The sequence below is a fragment of the Polypterus senegalus genome, chromosome 10 (genome assembly GCF_016835505.1).
Source record: "Polypterus senegalus isolate Bchr_013 chromosome 10, ASM1683550v1, whole genome shotgun sequence".
Classification (NCBI taxonomy): Eukaryota; Metazoa; Chordata; class Cladistia; order Polypteriformes; family Polypteridae; genus Polypterus; species Polypterus senegalus.
In genome coordinates, this window is record NC_053163.1 from 179,636,709 (window position 1) to 179,662,894 (window position 26,186).

Genomic DNA, 26,186 nt, shown 5'->3' on the forward strand with positions numbered 1-26,186 from the left:
GTTTTTTACACATCGTTTTCAGTAGTAAGCTGCTACTAGAGTTGTTGACTCTTTCCAAAATATCTAAACAGGCTTACAATAGATCTTCATTCAAACCGTGCCTACAGATTAACAGTGATGTACTTCATCAAATAACATACAAGATTGGCACGGTGCTTTCTTTCTCATAATTTAAATGAACAAAAACGCAGGTTAGTCTTGTGGAAAAGTAAGTCCACCTCAATATTTATCACTACATCAAATCTTTAAAATTTGTAATCAGGTGTTCCAGATTAGGCACCAATGACCAGAACCTCCTTAGGGAGTCTGCAGATGAACCCTACCTTATTTAAACTGCAGATATCTACAGTGTCCTGTTCTCTCTGCTATGCAAATGTGTGTGTTGTTTTTTATCCTTTTTATCCTATGCTTTTATCTTTTCTCGCCTTGATTACTGCAACTCGCTGTATTCTATGATTAGCAAATCCCTGATACGCAGGTTCCAGTTGGTCCAGAATGCTGCTGCTTGCTTTCTGGTTGGGGCAAGAAAGTCTGATTCTGTTTCTCCAATATTAGCTTCTTTACACTGGGTGCCTGTCAGTTTTCAAATTGATTTTACAATCTTGTTGCTAGTTTTTAAATCTTTACATGGGCTTGCTCCTGCCTATTTATCTGAATTGTGTGCTTTACACCAGCTATCTAGAGTGCTTAGATCTTCTAGTCAATTGTCTCTTGTTGTCCCTCGTACCAAGTGTCAAACTAAGGGGGACAGACAGAGTGTTTACAGCTGCTGCTCCTCGTCTGTGGAACTCTTTACCTCATCACATAAAGGAGTCGTCTATAATTGAACTGTTCAAAACGAGATTAAAGACTCATTTCTATTCACTTGCTTTCCATGACCTTCAGTAATACTGATGGATTCCTCATTGTGATTATGTAACATTACTTCTGTTTATTATTTATTTTATTTATGTTCATTTATTTTTATTTCTATTTATGTTAATTGTATGTTTTTTCTTCTTTTATTGTAAAGCACTTTGGCCACAGCTATGTTGTTTTAAATGTGCTATATAAATAAATTGACATTTTCTACATAGTCACGTTACTTTGAAATGCAATTCTCCAAGCATTAGACCAACATTTAAATGCAATCAGAAAAAAATGTTTTTGGTTGAGCGTGTAGCCACTGATGCACCTCTGCTTTCACATCAGGGTTATTTCTTCATTCCTCGTGGTTGTGACTGTAACTGGACGTCTGGAGTGCTTTGTATCCGTCACACTAGTACAGCCGTTTTCAAACATTTCAATCTACTAATAGACGACTCTCAGAGAGAGAACTTTATCCCAATATTGAGCACACAGGCAGAGATGAATTTGTGCTCCTGGCACACCTTCTGCCCACAAAAAGCGTAGGATAGAACGCTGTTCCTCTTTGGTGAAATTTAAACGTTTCACAGCCATCTTCACCGCAGGGTGACAACTCTTATACTAAACTGCAAGGGCAATATAAAAGTGCGGAAACTTTGTGAATGTCCCTCGTACAATATATATTTTTATTTTTGTCTCCTCTCACCTTTGACCCTCTTCTTCGTCACTTTCTTCCTCTGCCTCAGGCATTAGATCTCTGAAAGAAGTTACTCTGTGTTCACTGAAAAGTAAAAATAAATAAATAATTTTGGGAGTTGAGACAGCCCAAGATCATACAAGTGCACTCCATTATTTAGACCGTGACAAATTCTTATTACAGTGCCTCTCTTTTCAAATATACTCGTGCTGAAACAAAACAAAGGATACTAGTTTTTAGTGTAGACTTTCAGCATTGAATTGAGGGCATTTAAAAAGGGTAAAAGGTACAGTAATTACAATATTTTTTTAATGTAGTCCCCCATACACACTAATAACAATTATGTCACTGTCCCAATCCTTATGGGCTGCACTGTAAGCTAACTTTAGCAAACCAAACTGGCCTCTTTTAACAAACAGCTTCATTGTTACATTTAGGAGCTATTATAAGCAGACAACATCATGTCCCTGTTACAATTTTTTGCCAAAAGGGTGAAAAAAAAACTGAAAACAAATTCTGTGCCGATTGACTTGTAACACCACATCTAAAACTGATCAGATGCAAAATTATTTTAAACTTGTGCCAGATAGACAGACTTACCTAGGAACAGTCGGCCTTGGCACAGCAATGGGCTCTGGCTGGGGAAGTGTGACGATATCATCATCAGCTCCATCTTCAAAAAAGCTGGCAATGGCAAGCTGAAACAGCAGAAGACAAAATATTTTTTATTTTGAATTGAATAATATGAAGATTAAATAACAGAACTGTTAAAGAATAACTGAAATCAAAACTTCCATTCATATTATTGGATTTAGTTTTGTAAAATGTTCATCAGTATAGAATACCATTTGTGCCAAAATGAAATGGTAATTATGAAATATTCATATGAAAAACTACAGCGATGCATATAAATAGGGTAATGCATCTCCATCATCATTTAATTATAATGAAATACATCATTTTATTATTGTTCAATAATATCCTGAAGTTACTTTACATTTAATTATTGCAGAAAATTTTTTTTTGAAAGACTCTGTACCATTTATTCCAAAGTGCCTTTTTCAATGACGGTTTTGTTACTTGCCAATCAAGGTAAAGACCAACAGGCTCAACCAATTCCTATCACTAAATCCCTTGCTGTCAATTACTTTTACCTGATTGCAGGGAACAGGCTACTAAAGAGCATTAGCACTACTGGCAAAGACTTGACAGCTGGCCGGGGGCAGTTAAGAGTCAGTCTGGCAGGCAAAATAGAAAGAGAACTGATGATAAATTGGAAATGCTCAGGCATTTGATGAAGAAGTCACTAGCAGTTTAACCCCGACCGAGCACCAAGTCTACACAGAAAAAAACATATAGGCATGCACTGATGGGATGCCCATGCGGACAAAGTGCTCAATTGATTTTGGACTACTCAGGACCTCTTCATCAACGTGAACATTTTGAAAAGCACTTATTCATCTGTGAATTCCAAATATATCGTAAATTCGTCTTAAAATGTCACCATGACCACAATCCATCAGACACGGACATTACCACCAGCCTCAAGAAAATTTAAGAAGACAGGTGGAGGAGAGATACATAGCATAAATAGAGGATAAATAGTATACCTATACAGGAGAAGTGGGTTTGTTCTTTATGGACTGTGGTGAGAGAAAACAGTAGAGAGAGCAACATTGACAAATAGTGATCAGAGATACAGTACTAGCAGCATTACATTCAGGAGGGGGTCTACCTGTGTCTTTTCCACAGAGGGGATTTGTTGTTTTAAAAGGCATTTCTCTAGGATTATAACAGCAGTAAAAAGTGCAACTAGGTTGTTAGGCTTTTACAGCACTCTTAGGACCACAAGATAAGAAGGATGGCTGAAACATCACCAGTAACTGTCAAGGATTGCTTTATTGTATGAGCTGCTGTAATGGAAGGATTTTTCTAAAGAGAGGGGGGGGATCAAGAGAGCAGATGGGCGTTGGTCGTTCAGTGCGAAACCCAGCTGCATTACTAATGTTTTGGGAGAATGTTCTAAAGATACAGCCAAGGCTATGTAAGGAGTTGTTTTTCACTTCGAGAAGCTTTTTTCACATGTAAGCATATTACTGTGTCTTCTGGTATCAAGCACTAGTCTCAAGGCCGAGTAGAAGAAAAACATAGCGCCGTGTCCCGTGGAAGGAGGGGGTGTGAGAAACTGATCACTTCTGCATACACTGCTTCCACGTAGGCGCTTTGGGCAAGGACACCTAATTAGTATATAAGGGAAGGTTCCGCCCTCAGTTTCTTTGGATGCTCAACCGTGGGGAAAGGCGCAACCGCCCGGTATCTGATAAAAGGCACACGGGGTTGATCCTCTGACGAGACTGACATGCGGGCTCCCTCAGTCTACTGGTCTAGGATGATGGCTCTGGGTCTTTTGATGTATGTTACTGTATGTATGTATGTTATTGTAAGTATAAGTTTGTCTCTTTAAGTATATATATTTATTTCTATAACCCATTCATATGTATTTATATGTTATAATTGAATAAGTAAATTTTATTTAAGTAACGGACCTCTTCTCTCTGATTCTTTGCCTACTTATGTTCTAATCCCTTGAACCATTTTCCCAAATCAAAACAGCTGCCATCGATGTTAATTCAGCACTTCCATTCTCCCGTTGTTTGGCCACAGGAGACGCCACTGTGAGTGATCAAGATCTTTGGGTGTCAAGTGCTGTCCAGCAGTGGCAGTTCCCACTCACGCCGTCTCCTTTTTAACCACCATTCTTCGAGGGGAGGTCTGTCTCACTGCTATCATGTCACTCATCGGTTGAGGCTCCATTCCAAACCCAGCTCGGCTGCTTTACAAAACTCAGCTTTGTGGTTTCCTTCTAGGTTTATTGTTACAGTACAGTTTTTCATCATTTTTTAAACACATCCATTGTTTGGCAGACTTTCAATAAGTTAAATTATCTCTATATATTTTGTATGCAAAACTAATACTGCAGCTTCTATTTCTCTATTTCTGTCTTTGCCAGTGTGAATGTGAGAAAAGTGGTGCTAAATATATCTGGCAGTCTATGGTCTACAATCCAATCATTTCAAAGTAATTGACAGGAAATGACAAATCAATAGGAATGGGGCTCAGCCCGTTGGTCTTGATTCACAAGTTATGAAACCTTCATGAGAAAGAAGGCATTCTGAAATAAACTGCAAGGACATTAAAAGAGCAATTTGGAAATCTGCCATTTGGAAAAGGGCCACTGTTCATTTCAAAATGGACTTACTTTTAAATACTGTTTTTATTTAACCTTCCATTAATTAAATATAAGATAGCTACTTCACTGAGCCAAAATAAAATGATAACATTAGGCGGCTTTTATGTAATTCTACGTTTATTTCATAATTTAATGAATTATTTGTGTATGCATATACAAATATATCTGTACTTTTTCATGTGAGTATTCACTTCATAACCGCCACTTATATCAATTTGGTATGAATGGAGTTACATATTTCCGAATTAAAATAAGGAAAGTAATAAACCAAAATGGAGAAATAGACCACATGAGACTCGACTTAAAAACTGTGGATGTTGGAATATAATTACTTAATTGGCTTTACTTACTTGGCTTGTTAACAGTTTAATGCTAACTGGTCTAAGTCAGTATTCATTTTTGATACTTTGATGATTTACAGAAATAAGAAGCCCAACAACGGCATGGTGGCACAGTGGTAGTGCCTTTACTTTAACATGGCCTTTTTATAACTTCATTTTAATCTTAATTTAACTTAATCCTGATACTCTGTATGTTCAATTTCCTCATAATAACTATTCATGGTGGCTCTAAAATCGGTACTGACCCCTACTCTCTTTTCTGTTTCTTTTTCCGGTTTCTTTGTGGTGGTGGCCTGCGCCACCTCCACCTACTCAAAGCTTCATGATGCTCCAACAATGATGGACGGATTAAAAGGAAGAAGTCTACGTGACCATCATCATCATCAGGCCCTTCCGTGAGAATCCTAAATCCAAAGAGGACTGTTTCATTTATGTTAGGTAGAATGCCCAGAGGGGACTGGGCGGTCTCATGGTCTGGAATCCCTACAGATTTTATTTTTCTCCAGCCGTCTGGAGTTTTTGTTTTTCTGTCCCCCCGCCATTGAACCTTACTCTTATTCGATGTTAATGTTGATTTATTTTGTTTTATAATTGTGTCTTTCATTTTTCTATTCTTTAATATGTAAAGCACTTTGAGCTACTGTTTGTATGAAAATGTGCTATATAAATAAATGTTGTTGTTGTTGTTGCCTCACAGTTAGGAAACCCGGGTTCGCTTCCCAGGTCCTCCCTGCGTGGAGTTTGCATGTCCTCCCCGTGTCTGCGTTGGTTTCCTCCCACAGTCCAAAGACATGCAGGTTAGGTGCATTGGCAATCCTAAATTGTCCCTAGTGTGTGCTTGGTGTGTGTGTGTGTGTGCCCTGCGGTGGGCCGGCACCCTTCCCAGGTTTTGTTCCTGCCTTGTGCCCTATGTTAGCTGGGATTGGCTCCAATAGCCCCCCATGACCCTGTGTTAGGATATAGCAGGTTGGATAATGGATGGATGGAAGATGCCCAACTAACTTTTTTTTTTTATACAAGTTGTTTATCTGAAAAATGTGTTCAAAATACACCTTTAACCAAGGTAAGCTTAAAAAAAAGTAAGTACAATGCATCTGAGAGTTGACAAAGTAAATATTTTGGAAAGTAGAATTTGAAGGCAAAAAAACAGATAGTGAACACGAGGATGAAACAAGAAAGGTGCAAAATAGTAAAGGTATAGGTGCTTGATAGGACCAAAAAAAAAGCTACGGATACCCTGGGTAGATGACGGTAATTTGACTGACTGAGGAAAAAGTCCAACTAAAGAGAGCTTAGACAGACAGAGAGAGAGAGAGATTAATTTTAGGATGGATAGATAGAAGGATAGAAGAATAGAATGGATAGATGGAAACATAGATAGATATTTGTCCACAGTGAGAAATCTTCCTTTTTACAGAAGCACTTTAAATAAATACAAATGTCTGTCTGCTTTTAACGACAGAACTACTTAAATTTAGATTGGGTTTTTTCTAGAATTTGCTTGAACATTCCAATTTATTTGCGCAAATCTGAGAGAGCGGCTGTGGGCCGAGTGGAGGAAGCGGGGCCCTCCTCACTCCCAAGCCAGCTCTCCATTCAAGTTGGTTTACCTATCGCCACATGTTGGAGCGCACCTTGACTCCGCTTAGCTAGCGATACCTGCTTGTTCAACAGACATTATCATCTACACCAGTGTTTCCCAAACTCGGTCCTGGGGACCCCCTGTGTCTGCAGGTTTTTGTTCTAAACAGATTCCTAATCAGAGACAACACCTGATAGCACTGATCTCACTTAATTAGCTGGTATTTTTTTTTCTTTTTTATTCGACATTCAGAAAAGCACAGCAGCATGATTTTTAAATTTATAAGACATTTAAAAATATTTCTGCTTTTGCTATAGATTTACATCTCTTTTGTTGATTTCATTATACTTTGCCCTTTCTCTGTGCAGTTTTTCCCCCCCTGTGTTGTATCTTAATAATGGCAATTAAAAACGAGCACATCAGATACCCAGGCAAACAACACTGAATAATCAAAGGCTGCAACTACTTTAGAGTCAGACCAACTAATTAGTAAATGATGGATTAATTAAACAAATAGAACACCTTGAAAAGTAGAATGAAAATACTGTTAAAAAGAAAATAAAATACATTATTCCTATATAACTGCTTGGTACATTTTAATATTTTTTTTTTTAGCCAACTTAGTTTTCTAATTTCTATATTGTTCCCTAAACACAGAACTTGGGAAACATCAGTTCACTTAATTAGCCCAGGAGTTCATTTAAAAACAGAAGCTGGTTGGAGCAAAAAGCTGCAGCGACAGGGGGTCCCCAGGACCGAGTTTGGGAAACACTGATCTAGAGATTGTTAAGGAGTAACGTTTGATGATTTTGAGAGAGAGAGAGAGTTCAGAGCACTGTGTGTTTTAGAGGGTAGCTGCCGATTGTCAGAGATATCACGGCCATGTGCTCTTCTCCTCACGTGGGGGACGCTCTCCCGTCAGACCTGAACACGATCAAATTTAGTGCCAACATTTGACCAGAATTTTTTTTTATATACACAGAAACACACTCACTCTGGTCTGAACACACATCAGAATGACTAAGAAAGAAGAAACATTTAAAAACAAAGGAAATTTTTTACTTGACAGTCACAGTGAAGCATTGTACAGTAGAGTGGGATAAGTTCAGATACGTATAGAAAGCTTACTGCATAGCTTAGATGCAAAAACTGAGAAATACACTAGTAGCTTACGGGACAGAAACAGGGTCATCTCATCTATACGTGGAGAATACTTCATATAAATAATTATTTTTCTTGATTCAATATTTAAGATCAATATTCATCTCATGTATTAGGCAGTTCAATTGATCAAATTATGTTTAGCCATAAGGATGATGGGAAGAATATTTCTTAAAATATATTGTATTCAGATGGATAATAAATCTACTGAGCTGAGAACAGGAATGCCCTTCAGCGGATTCTCAGATACAACTAGGAACATTATCATTGTTGTAACAAAATAGCTGATGGTATGACAGTAAAATTGTCTATCAAGGAGTATTAGTTAATCATTCATGAGTTTCACATTACAGTTTCAATTACTTCACTGTGTTCATGTCATTTAGCCCTTCAAAGACAATGTTGCGTAACCAATGGCAATTCAAAAACACAGCTGCCAAAAACATGCACATTCTCTCAATTTAAAAGCTATTACAGTAGTATCTTCTGTGGCTTGGGCTAAACAACAACAACAACAGATAACAACTATTACAGTGAATGGAAAAGATATACTGGAAAATGAAGCCGTGTAATTGAAAGCTAAAAGTGCTGGAGGGAGAGAATAGTAAAGAGCGGAGACTAATAGAGATTGTGAAGAAAAACTTAAGAGCCATTGTTTTTTGTTTATTTTAATTAACATAATTGGAACCTTGTATGGAGAAGAAAAAAATATTACGCAACTAACCAAAGAAAAAGCAGCACTCTCACAAATAACCACAGCAAAGTCTAATAATTCACACAAGTTAAACAACTTTGCCCCTTAGAATACAAAGCAGGAGCAAAAAAAAATCCCCCCACAGTTAACTATTATTAACCAGTGAATCCACTTGACTTGATCATTCCTAGTTTTGATCTTCTTTCTCTGTACGTTTAGCATTTGTTTGCTCAGAGGCTGATGCTCTTGCTGCTTCCTGAGCAGCTCTTCTCTTCTCCACCCTAACGGCCCGCTTCTTCTCTTCTTCCATCGGCATCTTTTGACGTTAAAACTGATTAAGTCAGTGTTTGTGTTGCAATTACTTAGTACGTTTTCTTTAATTTTTCACTTAAGTCTTCAATCTGCCTCAAGAATGATTTAAGATATGAAGAGGTAGGGGAAGTGACGGCAAAGGTGTAAGGGAATGAGAACGGCGCCCGTACGCATGCGCCAAACAGCCGTCTTGCTGGCCACAGCCGAGAGTTGATTCTACAATAAAATAAAATAAAAGTAGAGAGAGGAATAACCTTGAAGGTCAATCATCACCCTGAAAGCGGGTAGTAGATGTCACGTAGTATATGCGTACCAAATTTCACGTCAATAGTTCAAATGGTTTGAGAGCTACAGGTGATTTAAAATCCTGGACAGACAAACGGACATCCACTGTAGCGTATTATACAAGACGACTAGCCATTCCCCGATGCTTTGCCCGCGTATTAGTGAAACAGGACAGTGAGGAGGGCCCCGCCCAGCTCTCTACTCCTGACGCCACTCTTCCCCTTCCTCTCAACCCACAGCCTCTGTCTTGGGTTAGCACAAATATATCGCTCCTGCAAGCGAACTATGATTCTCAGCGCAATGAGAGAAGTCACAAAATCAACCGGAATGTTCAAGCAAATCTTGTGAAGTAGTTCTCTCGTTCGCTAACTAAGTGGAGTTAAGGTTACGCCCCAAGGCAGACGTGTGAGTGAGGAGGGGCCTGCACAATTCCCCGCAGCCCAATGAGTTTCTTTCGGACTCGTGCTAATAAATCAATACCGCAATCAGACTATGAAACTATGATGAGAAAGTTGCAAAATCAATGGAATGTTCAAGCAAATTATAGAAGAAACCCCGCTCTAAATCCGTTAAGTAGTTCTTTTGTGAAAAACGAACAAACATTCAAACGGGTCTAAAAAAATGTAAGAAATTTTGCGCTTAGACCACAACATTTTTAAAACCATATCTTAGCAAGCACCTATGGGCCAAGCGTAACCTACAATCCAAATTTCAAGTTCCAAGTCCTCATGGTTTGGAGATTTCGTGATGAGTGAGTCAGTGGTATTTGGCTTTTATATACTGTATATAGATTTAAAGGTATGACTTTCACCATGACCCTTAAAATTATCTTCAGCACTCAGATTTCACCAAGTGTTAAGTTTTTTACATCTTCTCCATAAATGCCCTCATTGACTGTAGCCATTCTATGACCAGCTACTGCGAAACCTGCTGCAAGCACACCAGAAGAGCAGCCCATAACTACTGAACAGGTCAGCCACTGATGTTTCTTCATTAGTGACAGTTTTCATGCGTCCACATTTTGGCCAATCCAACACTGAACCAGTTTCACGAAACTTAGCAAGCAGTTTGCTAACTGTAGCATGGGAGTTGGGTGGTCTCGTAGGGTGTCGTGCATTGAAATCTGCTGCAATGCAATGACCCGGTTACTGCGTTCACCAGACATCAACACAATTTCTATCCGCTCCTCACGTGTTAACTTCTGCGACATGTCAATGGCTGTAAACAAAGAGAAACTTGTAAATAACTCATGAAAGAATACAGTTACGTTAAAACCAAGCACACCATTGTTTTTCTTGTGAAATTCCCAATAAGTTTGATGTGTCACATGACCCTCTTCCTATTGAAAAAACAAAAGTTGGATCCAAAATGGCCGACTTCAAAATGGCCACCATGGTCACCACCCATCTTGAAGTTTTCCCCCCTCACATATACTAATGTGCCACAAACAGGAAGTTAATATCACCAACCATTCCCATTTTATTAAGGTGTATCCATATAAATGGCCCACCCTGTACATAACACTGAAATGTGGAAGTTACGAGGCCTCTGCCGGCTGTCAGGGAACAGAGTAACCACGATGACACACCACTGTAACGATAAAAAAAACAATTAACCAGATGTTTCTAAGGGAGTTCACATAAAGTGGGATAAGCACCTACTGTGGTCATCATGAAGCAACTTGGCTGCCAGCTGACTGATATTGTTGAACTTTTGTACATTTATTCTGCAAGCTAATTTGTCACCAAATTCAATTTTCATTGAGAGCTGCACACTGTATCGATTTTTTAATTTCAAAATAAAATTCTTTAAACACACTGGCAATTTTATGAAACTGTTTGACTTAAAACACAGTAACAATCTGTGTGACCTTGATAACTTTTTTTTTTTAATTTGCGGGTTTAAAATTCACTTTCTGAGATGCTGTTTCAATTTGTATATTTATGTATTTATTAACATTATTATATCATTGTTACAAAAACTACTGAATAGAAAGGTAATTCAGGATGTTTTCATCCACACAAGCCTTTGTAATAACACATTTTTCGTATCAGGTTTGTGACATTTGTTGTTGTGGTATTTATGTTTATATCGGTTTATGGAGGAGACACTAGCTGGTTGATAATATTTATGAAAAGTAACAATTAACAGGTCAAATGAACTCAAATGTCACAAACACCAGATGCTTTAACTTCCAAGATATCTCTCTCTCTCTCTCATTAAAGATTTGTCCCAACATTAAGACTAGCTGAGTAAGATCAAACTAGTCAATTTAAGCTTTCAGAAGCCCCATAAAACAGCCCCTCTCAGGTATGTAATTGTTCTCTAACTTTACGGAAGTGCACAGCCATTTCTGCTGCGTGTGCCTGTGTAACACTGAAGAATCAGCCACTGCACTGGATTGACTGTAACTGCAGAACTTAAGTCTTGACTGGAGATGAAATACATGAAGCATGTGCTTTAGTTAAATTTTGGTCACAGTAATTAACTAAATAAATATTACTTTGGCTTCAAAAAACCCAACAATATGACAACATATATGAATTTTAGGTTCTCTGATTTGTTTTCAGGAACTAAGCATACTTTTACAGTTGTTCTGCTAATAGTGTGTCTGAAATGATGCTCTTCTGTTAATGCAGTGCATGCCGTACATATGGAGAGATGTGCCTTGGGCTTCAAAATATTTACGCCTACTTTGCCAATGTGGAAGCTCTGAAACGCTAATTACAAACATTATTTTTTTGAATGGTGTGTGTGAGGTCGCTGGCCTCTCCACAGTTGGAATCTGTTGTGCAATCGATGGGCCCCGACTCCATGTGACCCTGAAATGAAAACACAGATCAGCCAAATGGTTGGACAGACATAACTAAGTATGTTTAAAACAATCCAAAGACAAATATAAAGCTTCTATTCCTTTATCACAGCTACGTATGTACTGTATTAAAAAATAAATAATCTCGCCACTTGCTTAACTCACTCGACTAACAGTTGATTCATCACATCATCATGCTTTAAAAGCATGCACCAATGTGCGATTTCACAATACTAATTCTATAATGGCATAAAAGTGGCCATGATGAAAGCATTTTTGCTTTGAAAATGCAGCAGGATGTTTACTTCTTATTATAAACCATGCAGGATTTTTAAGTAAATGGTGAAATGCCTGCAATCCCTGCTCCTAGTTATGAAGCCCTAAACTGTGAGAGTGTAACAATAAATAAAAATATTTCAATACTTCGCTAGAGATAGAGAGAGGCAGGTGGGGAGCCTGCTCTGATACAGCACGTTGCTGCACCCACCACACGACAAACCACCTCAGGATTCCAAGTTAGGACCCGAGTGCAGCCGTGCAATGGGTGACACCTCAGCACCTCCCTAGTTCGAATGGAGTGGAACAGTGGCAGAAGTGCCAATCCTGTCATCAACCCCCGAGTTTTTCCTAAAGGTCAGGATCAATAAAACTGAACTGAATAAAAAAAAAAATGTACAATGTGTACCTGTGCTCAGCAAGACAGGCTTCATATCACATAAACAAGAAGGAAAAATGTTGGTGTCCAAGGATCATTATTATTATTATTATTAGTAGTAGTAATGTCTGAGTGGCTGGACCAGGCCAAGGGGTCGCCCACCTGGCTGTGGCAGATAGAGGGTCATTTCCGGAAGGTGGGACTGGACATGTCTGCCTGGGGGGGTTGCAAACCGGGATCCCGAGTGGTTTCGTTGTGTAGTGGGTGCAGCAACGCACTGTACCAGTGCATGCTCCCCAACTTGACTTGTGGTAATGTCATATGTATGTGTGCTGAAATTCTTATCTGGATGTCCAACCAATATGGCACCATTATAAACAAGTGAATTCAAATACAGTAGAGTCTCGCTTATCCGACATTCCGTATTATCCAACGTCCCACCGCAAAAAAAAAAAACAACAAAAAAACGCATCAATCAGCAACAAAAACTGCAAGTTGCGAGCGTGAGCGCAGTCTATTCTTTGTTGCTCCCGACTCTACCGCAGCTAATTACAGTGGAACCTCAGTTTGCGAGCATAATTCATTCCGGAAATGTGCTCGCAGTCCAAAGCACTCGTACAGTATATCAATGCGAATTTCCCCATAAGAAATAATGGAAACTCAGATGGTTCGTTCCACAACCCAAAACTACTCATAAAAAAATGATTAATGAAAAATATAAAGTAAAAATATATAAAGCAAATTAACCTGCACTTTACCTTTGAAAAGAATCATGGCTGGTGCGAGTGAGTTTCTAAACTCTTGTGGGATTCCACCCAACGGGACGACATGCAGAAGAGCGTCAAAAAGCAATCGCAGTCTCCCAGCGCTGTAGCAGTTTGCCATAAAAGCGAATCCGAAAAGATCGCGGACATGCTGTAAGCAGCTGCCGTCGATGAGTGATACAAGGAACAAGGAACATTATAAATGCACAGGGCACAGTATTACTTTCCCCCAACCCTGCCTGACTGCTGTTTCTGTGCATAAGAGTGACAGATCCCGCTACAATAAATAACAGCGCTGTTGCTGTTTCAAGCTGAATAAAGCTGGTGTTGCTAAAGTACTGAGACTCAGCTTTGTGTTTTCGGGTGGAAGACGGGATCTCGTAACATCACAGTACAAACACACACACACACACGCAGTCACAATGCTGTAGTAAACAGTATACGCTCGTACGGATGTTGACTATATGAGTGACGGAGTTAAGGCTCTAGGAACTGCAATTAATTACATTGAGCAACAAGAAGAAGCTACAGGAATCGACATAATGATGCTGCAAAGATGGCGAGACTTGGCAGCGAAGAAACGGCACTCGGCAGGAAAGCAGACTAAGATCAAAAATGTCTTTAAATCATCACAGGACTGAACTTTTTAAGTACAGTACATACTGTATTTAACTTCAGATAATTCTGTAACTTCATTTTTTCAGTTAATTTATTCTGTTTTGTTGCAAAACATGATTATTAGGTTTGTAATGTGTAAAATTATAACATAGTTTGACGTTTAATAGGCTTTTTCTTAACACCTCCCATTATCCGACATTTTGCCAGCCTGTTTATGTCGGATAAGCGAGACTCTACTGTACACAATCGGTTCCTGTATTAGTTTGGGGAACATCTACTCCACTTTCTATTGTCCCTCAAATCTCTACCCCAGGAATAATTATCTGTTGGGTTAACATCATTTATGGAAAGGGACAGTCTCCGTTACTGGTTATCCAGTGACGCTTGGTTTGTCACCACCAACAGGATACGTTAAAGCTCAGCTCCTGTTCTCCTCTTTGGGAATTTCAAAAATGGAAATAAAATCAATTACATTATGTTTATAATGCATTTATTTAACATAATATTCAAATGAGTCCAACTGAAAGGGGTGTGTGGCTGCAGCCTATGCCAGCAGCATCAAGAGTAACCAAACCCTAGAGGAGGGTACAGTTCATTACAATAATCATTTCCACAAATCAGTAAGTTTGCCATTCTTTAGAAGACAGTGGTATTTAATTTGCAATCATGGCAGCCATTCATTTGGCACAGGAAAATTATATTCTTTAAAAAAAAACACCGTAACCTCTCTTGCAGTTTAAAATTGGGTGCACAGGCAATCAGACCAAACATAAATGAAAACAAAACACAATTATTAAATAAACTTCAAATCAAGAATGGTCTCAAGTGTTGCTCCACATCTTAAAATTGCACACACATTGTGGACCAGCTTATCATTGTCTTTATTTTTTCCCCAGAGATTCTGCTATTTTAAAAGTATATATTTTTGAAGGCTGTTCCCTTCATCCCTTAACCTGTCTCTCTCTCTCTATTTACATGATATGGTGGAACAGTTAGTAATAATGAAATCATTACATAACATTCTCATACCATTGATCCAGTTCAAGCTATGGGGTGGGAGTTATTATTGTCTATACCAGCAACATGGCAGCAATCTACCACCGATGAGGTAGGTACCAGTCCACCACAGGGCTCTGTTAGACAACAGACCAATTAAGAATCAGCATTAAATCTATCATGCGTGTCACTAGAACGCGGGAGGAAATTCTGATAAAATCCTCACAGAAAATTATTATGAACAGGGTTCAAAAGCAAGTTGTTGGAGCCATATGGCTTCAGTGCTAATCACAGTCCAGCACCATTTAAAGAAATCTAAACTTTAAAAACTGATAGAATTTTTCTAACCTTTTGACTGCATATAGGCAGGAGGACTCTTCACATATAGTCCTTTAATGTACACCAGTAGTTAGAATGCATCTCCGATGTCATTAAATAGATGCAGTATCTCTGCAGTACCTTTCAAAGTGAAGTCTGCCATGTAAGCCCCTTGAGAGTGTGTGTGCAGGTCAACAAATTAAAAAGGGACTAAAATAACTCGGATTTAAAAATAACATTTGAAATCAGTCTACTTTTTGCTCCTTCTCCACATGACTGCTTCTTTGTCTGGGGAGCACTTCTAAGCTGCTCAAGAAGCTGATGGAGGAATTTTAATTTGAGGAGTTTAATTCGAGTTTTCAATCCAAATGAACTCCAGCTGCATCATGGTAAAAACACATTTGCTGTTGGATTGATGCTGCGCTAAGAGCCCCTAACCTGATCTTATCACCAATTGTAGAGATGACAGTATGAGGTGTACATATACTTTTGAAATTGTTGTTTAATTTCTGGGAAATAGAGAGCAATGCTAGTCTATACTCGTGGTGGAGTGACAACCTAACTTGTCCTGATGTGTGTTAGTGAGCCCACCAATAAAGCAGCAATGGTTGAGATCGAACACTCAACTCAAGTTGAATGGCAGTGTTTCCCAATAGCCCAGACCTAAAGGAAAACTAAGAGAATCGAACACAAGACATTTAACAAATGGGAGGATACCATTCTGTGTGTCAATGTGTAGTTCATGGCCTATAACATGAACCTTAACACGATGATCCTGCATAATCATAGCCTTGAGTTTTTGGCACATTTCCTGTGAAGATGCCTCCTTAAAATCTCCAGTTATAGAGGTCACATTCAACTGACTCCCTACTCCATTTAAATTGCTTGGCCGAAAACGTCACCCTTCAGAACGAAGATGCATTATCACCATACACAGAATTCAACCTCTCATGGATTTGCTTCGGATTATTCCCTTTCGTTGAAAGTAATTTTAATGATGGAACCATAGACTCACGGGTGCATGTGTTTGCCATCCTCTGATCTCAAACTACATGTATGGCATGCCAAGAAATGCTCTCATCTTCAGAGACGAGTTCAGATTTGTTACAGAAATACATGAAACTCAGGTAGAAAAATTATTAAGTACCCCTCATACACTTGGCAACAGATGATACTGAAGGCTAAATGATGAAGCAGCCTGTATACCTGTATACTCCTCCAACCTGGCACTGTTGCTAATTACAGAGTAGGAAATACATAAACTTCAAAAATACTTTATTATATTAATATCTGAAAGAAATTTAGAGCAATGAACAGTTATTGCTTTCGCATCAATTCATTTCTGCTACCCTGTTTTGTATTTCAGTTCACAGAGTCTAAAGCATTGCCTTTAAAAGTGAGCATGAAGGAGTAGGCAAAGCTGCAAATTTACTAACAGTGTAATAGGGCTGTGCGATATGACCAAAATCTTATATCCAGATATTTCATTTCATATCACGATATAACGATATAGTACATTTTCTTTGTATTCAGTGAATAGTTTATATAATCACCACTCCTTTTTTTTCATTTAAATTAAAAAAATCAAAAATGAGAAGTACTCAACTTGTAATTATTTCTGTTCTTTTATTTAGAACATTTGAGCAAATGTTTGACTTAGAATGTAAACATAAAATGTTAATGTATCAAATATAAAAGACTTTTCAAAAACAAATTACTAAAGGCCCAATATAAAATACTGCTATATAAAATGCCTGACATAAACAAAATGTGAACTGTAGCAGCAATAACTCTCATCATCAGCCATGCTAGTGTGTCTGCATCCACGTGGTGGCCATCAAAACAAACTGTTTACGGCAATATTTTTTTCATTATTTTGCGACACCACGAAACAAACAATAGCGTAATGTGCAGCGATAGACGTTTTCATATTGTCATCCGATATATATCGTTATATCGAACAGCCCTACAGTGTAATGTCAAACAGGAAATCTTGGTTAAAAACTTTAAATTATTCACTTTGATGACTTGAGAGTTCCATCTTTCCACTTGGTCACATCTGACTGTCTATTCCAGCATGCACAGCAAATCGAGAATCGGCACCTTGGGCTCGCAGGTCCTGGTTATTTCTTATGAGTCCTTTAATAAACTTCCACTACTCTGTGAAGCCATTAAAGTTAGAATTTAATTTAACTTTGTAGATACAACAATAACCTTGAACTTTTAAATTTGCCCATCAACAGACATCCTCATCCTTGACGATGCTTAAAAGTTAAGAGGAAATACGACACTTCTGGGAAAAGTGACTAAAATTAGGCTCTCCTGCTGGGTAAGCTGCCCATGACAGAGTGCAGAGTGCTGCTATCCAAAACGATTTGTGGGAGTAAAATACACTTTCTGATTTTAAGGACTATCAGGAGTACTTATTTTATTATTTTTTTCTCCAGCCGTCTGGAGTTTTTTTTTTTTGTTTTTTCTGTCCTCCCTGGCCATCGGACCTTACTCTTATTCTATGTTAATTAATGTTGACTTATTTTATTTTCTTACTGTGTCTTTTATTTTTCTATTGTTCATTATGTAAAGCACTTTGAGCTACATTTTTGTATGAAAATGTGCTATATAAATAAATGTTGTTGTCGTTGTTACTTGGTACAGGTAGGCTCACTATTTTGGTCCCAAACCAATATTTCACATGCTAAGCCCCCTGTGGATAGCAACGTTGCATACTTGGCTTACCAATGATAATGTGATAGTCCCAAAAAAAGGCCTACTATAGGCACTTCCCTAGTAAAGTGCTGGCGCGGTCACCAAAGAAAGTTCCCCGGGGGAAACATCGCAACTGAAGATAGTTTGTGCTGATGGGGAATCGATGCAAAATCTGGCAGACATAGCCTCAATAATGTGGATTCGCATACCAGACAAACTCACATGCAGTTTTAAATATTAGATTCCCACTGGAAGGACACCCAGAGCTCACTAGATGGATTGTCTCTCTCTCTAGGAGTGTGCTTTGGAATTTTCCTAGAGAAACTAAATACTAGAGGTCTGCACGGGCCTGAAATTAATGCTCAAATCTGACCACAACCTGCCCAGGTAGCAAGTCTGAGGCCCAAACTGAACCCAAACCCAATATGGGAAAGGCATTACATAAATAAAATGTATTATTAAAAATAATATTCTTCTTCCTTCGGCTTCTATAATGAAGAATAATAATATATCATAATGTTCTCACTGATCCCAATTTATTTTGCATACCGCAGTGAGCTCAGTAAATTAAAAAAACTGTGCAATTAGAACAGCAGTGTTGCCATGGCGGTTGACACCATTAAAAGCAAAAAGTCAAAAATGAAAGTGCACCAATTATTTTAGAATATTTAAAGGACTATTTAAAATAAGAGCTTTATCAGCTTACTTGCATAAAAAGCCTTAAAGAGTTTATTTAAATGGCAATATCCTAATTTATTTTGGAATTCACTAATTCAACAGTAGATATACAATAATGTTTGAATTTCTGGATTTAGTATGGATTATAAGCTGTAGTATTCAGTTACTGGACAGAAAATGTCAGAGAATAAATTTAGATTATGCATGTCTTACTATATAAAAGCGGTCGGGATTGTCCTTCCGTCCCGTGAGTGCTACGCAGGCGCGGAGTTTCACACATGCCCCGTCCATTTTGCAATGCACGATGGGATTTGTAGTTTCGTTTGTCCAGGTAAAAGATGATTTTCTACTCCAGACTGTGCGATATCTTCTTCTTATTTCTTACTATATAAAAGCGGTCGGGATTGTCCTTCCGTCCCGTGAGTGGAAAGCGTAGCGGTATTCCGCTTATCACAGACTTACTACTTGCAGCTTACGGTACGAAGCGACATGATGTGAGCAGAGTTCTGGTGCTCGATGCGCTGGAAAAATAGACAAAATTATGTCTCTGGAAATAATTAATGTTGATGGAGTACAAATGCCTCACCTCGTAGTAAATATCAGGGGGGTTCAAAAGGGCGACCTCAATATTGAAAAAAAGTTTAAATTTCATCACAAAAATAACAGAAACTATGAGTATTAAAGTAATAACGCTCAAATGCAATATAACCAAATTAATGAGTTTGTATAAAATATCAAATTGATCGACATATTGAATTGCCTTAAGAAGTGGTCAACTTGAAAGGCGGGTGAGCCTAGTGCTAAAATAAATCAGGGGGCTCAGGATGATAGAATAGGTCTACTATACAATAAAACACTAAGGTCTGTGTGTCCAGTCTTTCCAGCAATCTAATTGGTCAGTTTGGCTTTGGTGATGTAACGAAAGAGGAAATGCGAGAGTGAGACACATGAGGAGGAGTAAAAGACACACAATGAGGGAGTCGCCTTCAAAGATGGAAAGAGTAAAACAGGACAATAGGCAAGAAAGTTGCCTCGAAAATCATGACCGAGTCTGACTAGCAGGCTTTACGGGAGCGCCGGTGAAGAGAGGTTCAGACACACATGAATAAAGAGGAAAGGAAAGGCGCTGGAAGTACACAGAGTGCAAAAAATATCTTTGAACTATTTTACCACCTGTCTTCAACAGGGACCATAGCTAGTTCTTTATAAACTCTATGCTGGAATCAATCTCTTACACTGTGGGGAATCCCCATCTCTGCCACACATTAAAATCTAAGCCTTGCATTGTATTTTGACATTTATGAATGGCAAAACGTGTTTACTTAAAGTAATATTAATTTAAAAATATTGTATTTTAGAGCGGTTGTTACTGTTAGTATTTATATTCCATTACAGAAACAAACCATTGTTCACTTCAATAATGGAGGTACTTTAGCAAAAAGCCACTGAATTGGATTTCGATTTTTGCCAGGGTATCAAAAGGTATCGAATATCATAAAATTTCACTGGTGTTGAATACAAAAATGATGCTATCGTGACATCTCTTCTCCAGACAAACTTAAGTATTTTATACATCTATTTATGAACATCACTTCCAGGATCAGCTTGTTTGTAATTTTGACTGGTTAGCTCATTTCATTATTAAGGAAAAAGGTCAGCGTTCTTAAACACACCCCAGCACAATGCACTCTGGGACACAATTTTCTGCTCTTTGATTTACAGTTGTACCAAGAACACAAATCTTTAAATCCTTCTCCTGCACATTAAAAGGCTCACTCTGCCTCAGCCTTGAGCCAGAGATCCCCGACTTACTGCTTTGTATGCTACAACTGTTAAGCATTCATTGCAGTAAGATTCTTTTCTTTCTTATTAAACACAATGGAAAACAACTGCCATGTTTCTGTTTTTCCTTTTGTTTAGAACTGCTTTAAAAGTTACCATTTCAAAGCAGTTATAATATACAATGTCAGCAATGCTTATTTAGCCTACTCAGACAAACTGCAGTTTCACACATAGACTGCATCTTAGCTGGTGGGCTGACTTGACACAAAAGGCCTAAAACAATGAAGCAAACTGATAGAAATAAAAGCAGGTCACCTGTATTTAGCAGCAGCTGTGAAATGGAAAAACAAAGACAAGAGGAGTTTGATTTAGTCCTGCCTATCACTCTTTGACTGCCAGCAGCATATTACGGGCACACCACACTGCCATGTGCCAGGTCAGATGCAACAGAGCCCGTCTGTCATCCATGAATGTCACCTTTTTTTTTTTTAATAGCTTGTTACCTTTCATCAAGCCATAGAAGTAACTATAGTGTTGGCTTCTTGTGCTTTATATTAATATATTCAATTTTCTTTGCTAATGTAGTAGTTGCCCACTTAAACTCATTTTATAAGTTTATTTTTCCAAATTGCCTTAAATACAAGATTCTGCTAAATAAATATTACAGAGAAATGTTTAAAAACTGTCACAATGCAACATTTAGTACATTCAGTTGTTTCATTTGTGAAACAGGCACAGCCTCATAGTGCCTCAATGTATCGACCGAAAAAAAAGAGGCGAACACTAGTAACGTTACAAAGGAGCAAAAAGAAGCATAGCTAGGAGGAAGAAAAATGTGCAAATTTACTGCGTTTACCGAGTCTGAACAATCACAAGTGATTCAGTCTGGGGCTCTTCTGTATTTTAAGAGGTAGACAAAGGCAGGAGAAGTGCACCCAATTCCACTTTTACTTTGATTATTGCACTTTGTGCTGCTGGGTTTTAAGGAGTAGCATTCACTTGAAGGCCGCAGTTTTCACCTCCCCTCTTTAAACAACTGTGCACAAATCATAAGCACTTCAGACTTGACAGATGTACCACAAGCACAAAAGTAAATACAGGTAGTCCCCAAGTTACGGACATCCGATCTACGACTTACAAGCGGGGCCGCAGCTGCGACGCATCCGTCATCATCGGTCTGGGGACACTGCAAGTGGAGGGGGCAATTTCGCTGCTCGCGCAGTGTAGCGGCCTTCGGGCAGCTCCCAGCGGCAAGCGGTGACCCATGGTCCATAGTCACCGAGGCCACAGCTATCGCTTGTGTGCAGGACGATGGTTCACTGCCCGCCCACTACGCCGCTGGAGCTACTGCTCCTGACTGGACGCAGGCTGTATGGAGCGGAGCGGGGTGTTTCACTGCCCACCCAGCACACACAGTTGCCCCGTTCGTTCTCAGTGGGCGGCTGGTAATACTGCAAGCGGTGACCCGGTTGTGGCTGAACGGGGCGGCGGGGGGTAGCATTGTAGTGTGCATCAGATGGCTGCCTGTTGAATGGGGGCGATTCACTACCCGCCTTTGGCCACACCGTGCTTGTTCACAGTGGGTGGATGCTGCAGGCAGCATACTGTAGTGGAGGTGACTGTGAGGTGGGCTGGTGATGAACCGCCCGTCGATGCCCCCATTCATTCTCAATAGCAAGCCTGCTTGTACTGTTACGCACATAGCAGGAAGTTGTCTCTTGTCAGTACATCAGACGTGTTGACGACGGGTGCCTTCCTGCTGTGATAGCGTGTACAGTGCTGTGCAGAAGAGCCCATCTTAACCTTTAGTCTTCACCCTTCAAGAATGTCTCTGAAACACAAATCTGATGCAAGTACTGGTGATACAGTAAAGAAGAGAAAAACCATCACCAATGAAAATAATAAAAAGGTCAGAGAGAGGTGAAACTCCATCATTCACTGGCAGAGCACTTGGTTACAGTCGGTCAACAACAGCATTTATTAAAATAATGGACCTGTTCTGACTTACGTACAAGTAGTCTCGCGGAACTTCAAAGTGTCTCCCTGAGATGATCACGTCTCGACCCCAACTTTTTTTATATAATTAATATATATTAAAATGTACCAAGCAGTTATATGGGAATAATGTCTTTTTATTCTTTTTAACAATATTTTCATCTTGATTTTCATTCTGCTTTTCTAGGTGCTCTAATTGTTTAATTAATCCACTATTTACTGATTAGTGGGTCTGATGCTGAAGTAGTTGCAGCCTTTGATTATTTAGTGGTGTCTGCTCTGCTCATTTTTAATTGTCATTAAGATACAATGAAGGGGGAAAACTGCACAGGGAAAAGGGCAAAATAGAATGAAATCAACAAAAGAGAGTTAAGCATTTAAATCAATAGCAAAAGCAGAAATATTTCTACATTTCTTACAAATGTAAAAATCATGCTGCTGCGCTTTTCTAAATGTTGAATAAAAGAAAAACAATCCCAGCTAATTGAATGAGCTCAGTGTGATCAGGTGTTGTCACTGATTAGAAGAAAAACCTGCAGTCATAGGGGGATCCCCAGGACCGAGGTTGGGAAACACTGGTCTACACAATAATCAATTTAAAAAAAAGTCAAGTTATAGATGGAAAAAACACACTCGAGCAACACTGTGTTCATGAGAATGTCTAGGGGTGCCAGAATAGTGGCACATGTCATTTGTTAAATATAGGTATTCTTGAAAAAGGCTTATTTTTTCTCAGAATAAATGTACTTCAACTAAAGGCTGGACTCCTCTCATTCTAGTCAATGCAAGAATAAGGTAACTGACCCAAAGATATTTTTTTTGCAAACTGTTTACTCTTCTTTACCAAGGGAGCCAAAATATATAAAATGCAAAGATGACCGACTCACTCACTCATCAACAAAAATACTATTTCCCATGTAGTCAAAAAGCTCAAACTTAGCAGAATGGTACATCTAGGGTAGATGGCATCTGCTAAGAAAGGACATTTTAAAATAACAATATTTAGGGATACCCCCCTCGACCCCATAAAAATATTTACCCCAAAATCTCAAAAACATTTGCACCGATTCCTTTCAAATTTGGAGATATTACAGACAAAAAGAAAATTAGCCAATCTGTGTTCCCACCCCAATATTTATTACTATTATGCTAACATTCGTGCTCTGCCTTTATGCAAACAAAGGAGTACAAGTGACTGACTAGCCAAAAGAGTGGATGGACGACTAAAGAAGTGGGCAGTGTCCCAGGCAGGAAAAACGATTACGTTTTCCTGAGTAAAGAGAGGTGTGAAACGCAAAAAGAAAATCTGGCACCTCCCATTGTGTATTCAAACCTAATATTTTTACTTCCTATGTGTAATACTTTACATTAACTGACATTAAATTTCATCTGCCCAAGCCTGTCTGCTATCCAAGTCCTTCTGTAATGATTTAACGAATTCCAAATTATCTGACAACCTGCCTATCTTGGTATCATCTGCAAACTTAACCAGCTTGTTACTTATATTACTATCTAAATCATTTCTATATATTAAAAATAGCAGAGGCCCTAGCACTGATCCCTACTCAAGAAAGATGCCAGGCTCAAATGCTAGCATGCACAATAAAAGTCCAGTGAGGGTGCCAGGCACGGTGGCTCTGAGGGTAGGTGTTGCTTTGCTAGAAGCAAAAAGGAAAGGAGAAAGAGAGAAGCAGAGAAGTAATCTTCTTGGATCCAATAAGAGCTACTCCATTATAACATACATTCACATCCACACAGTGCTTGAACAAAATTATGTAATTCTTACTATCATTTGCTTATTTGGCGGATGCCTTTATCCATGGGGACTTACAAACGGTGCCATTTCCTTGGTTTATTTCTCAATTGGTGCCCACACAGGTGAAGTGACTTGCTCATGGTCACATAGTGTCCAGTAGCAACATCTGAACCCACATCTTGAGGGTCTTCAGCCTTAACCACTACACTACACTGCCTGCTTGAGGGTCTTCAGTCCAAAGCCTTTGCCACTACACCACATTGCCTGCCAGTAATATTAACCCATGGTGTGAAATAACAGAAAACCACTTTGCTACATAGTATGTCCGATACATCCGATTAACCGACGGCACTATAACCAAGGCCCGTTTTCTCATGAATTTAACCGGGCGAAGCCAAGTAACACAACTATTAACGAATATATACGAAATTGCACGAATGACACCTATGCCAACGTGATATGCATAATGTTATGAACACCTCAGAGGTGCTGGCTCTGGATGGCACGGATCGCGGGTGCGGGGTGTAAAAATCACTGAAGTTCTAATCAGCTCCACTTGCGTGCCCAGGTAGGAGTGAAGCCGAAGGTCCGGAGTTGCCGTTGCGGAAGCACATGGGCAACACAGCGACCAGAGTAGTGAAAAGCTCTAACTAACCCGCCTGGGCATTTCGTGTTACTACCGCCGAGAACAAAAACGGTCCTTAATCACAAAGTGGACCGACTTGTTCTTACTTTCCCATTCACATGAGAACCTGCAGTGGACCCGCCACTATACAACAAAAACAGTTTCCGGAAAACATTCTACTTAGAGAACACTGTTATAAATGAATATTAACGGGGCGTTTAAAAGGTCCAGCAACTGTTGCCACCGTTTTATCACATAGCCCGGGTCCTGAAAGAGAGAGTAATGAATGACTTGCAGATTCTGAGCCACTCTCCGCCGTGGTTGTCTGTCCCCGTTTTATCCTCGCTCGCCCCGCCCTTTGTCAACTAATCCACGCGGCTGAGACTCCACCAGCTTCCCGGTGCTTACCTGTAGGTCCCATCCGGCGGATTCCAAGAAAAATCGAGCCCGTTCTTCGTCCACATTCGTTACCGCAACAAACTCCCTCACTGCATCCTCGTGATCTGCCATCTTGGACAAGCGGAAACGTGAACTGACTCCGGATGGGAAACGCACGGCGGGTCAGCAAAGGTTCCGAGTGCGCATTGGTTCCTAGGGAGCGGCGCTCGTTGTTCGCTGCGGTATCACGTGGCCTACAGTCGGCAGAGGCGGCGAGTTTGCTTTGCGCCCCTCTCTCTTTCCATAACTGACATTTCTTTGCTGCTTTTAACCAAAGTCCGAATGACTGTGACAACCCAACAAAGGATAACCCTGGCCCTAGTTTAGGTGAATGAGTATATAACGATATGTTAACATCTTCAAGAAGCCCGATCTCAATTCCAGTTGCTGTGTAAGAAATGACAATGGCACCACCGCTTTCTTTAACATCTATACAGGCGTGAAGCAAGGATGCATTTTATCACCATTTCTGTTTCTTCTTGCCATCGACTTCGTCATGAAGAATGCAATGGACAAACCAAATATTAGCATTTCATCGAAACAAGGTACCTGACTGACAGATTTGGACTTTTCCGGCGACATAGTATTGTTAGCCGAGACGAATGAACAGCTGCAAGATAAGACCACAAACTCGGAGACTGAAGCTGCCAAAGTTGGATTACGAATATGCCAAAATAAAATGAAGGTGATGGCGCACAGGCACCATTCAAAACCACATAAACATCCAATTTGGCAATACAGTGATCGAAAAGAGGGCAACAGTTCCCTTACCTTGGCAGAATACTGTCTTGTGAAGATGGGGGCACTGAAGCAGATGGCAACTGGAGCATCGGCAAAGCATCAGTGGTGTTTCAAAAGATGCACTCCATCTGGTC

General features: G+C 39.4%; 1 protein-coding gene across 1 annotated transcript in view; it reads right to left on the minus strand.

Annotated features, from left to right (window-relative positions):
• The window catches only part of nsfl1c (NSFL1 (p97) cofactor (p47)), a 46,907-nt gene extending 21,482 nt beyond the window's left edge, over positions 1-25,425 (minus strand). The window contains exons 1-3 of the mRNA XM_039767865.1: positions 25,282-25,425; positions 2,144-2,241; positions 1,553-1,627 (exon numbers count right to left, since the gene is read on the minus strand). Coding sequence (XP_039623799.1) covers positions 1,553-1,627; positions 2,144-2,241; positions 25,282-25,383 — 275 coding nt within the window. The 5' untranslated portion in view covers positions 25,384-25,425. The remainder of the gene's footprint in view (positions 1-1,552; positions 1,628-2,143; positions 2,242-25,281) is intronic.
• Positions 25,426-26,186: the final 761 nt, after the last annotated feature.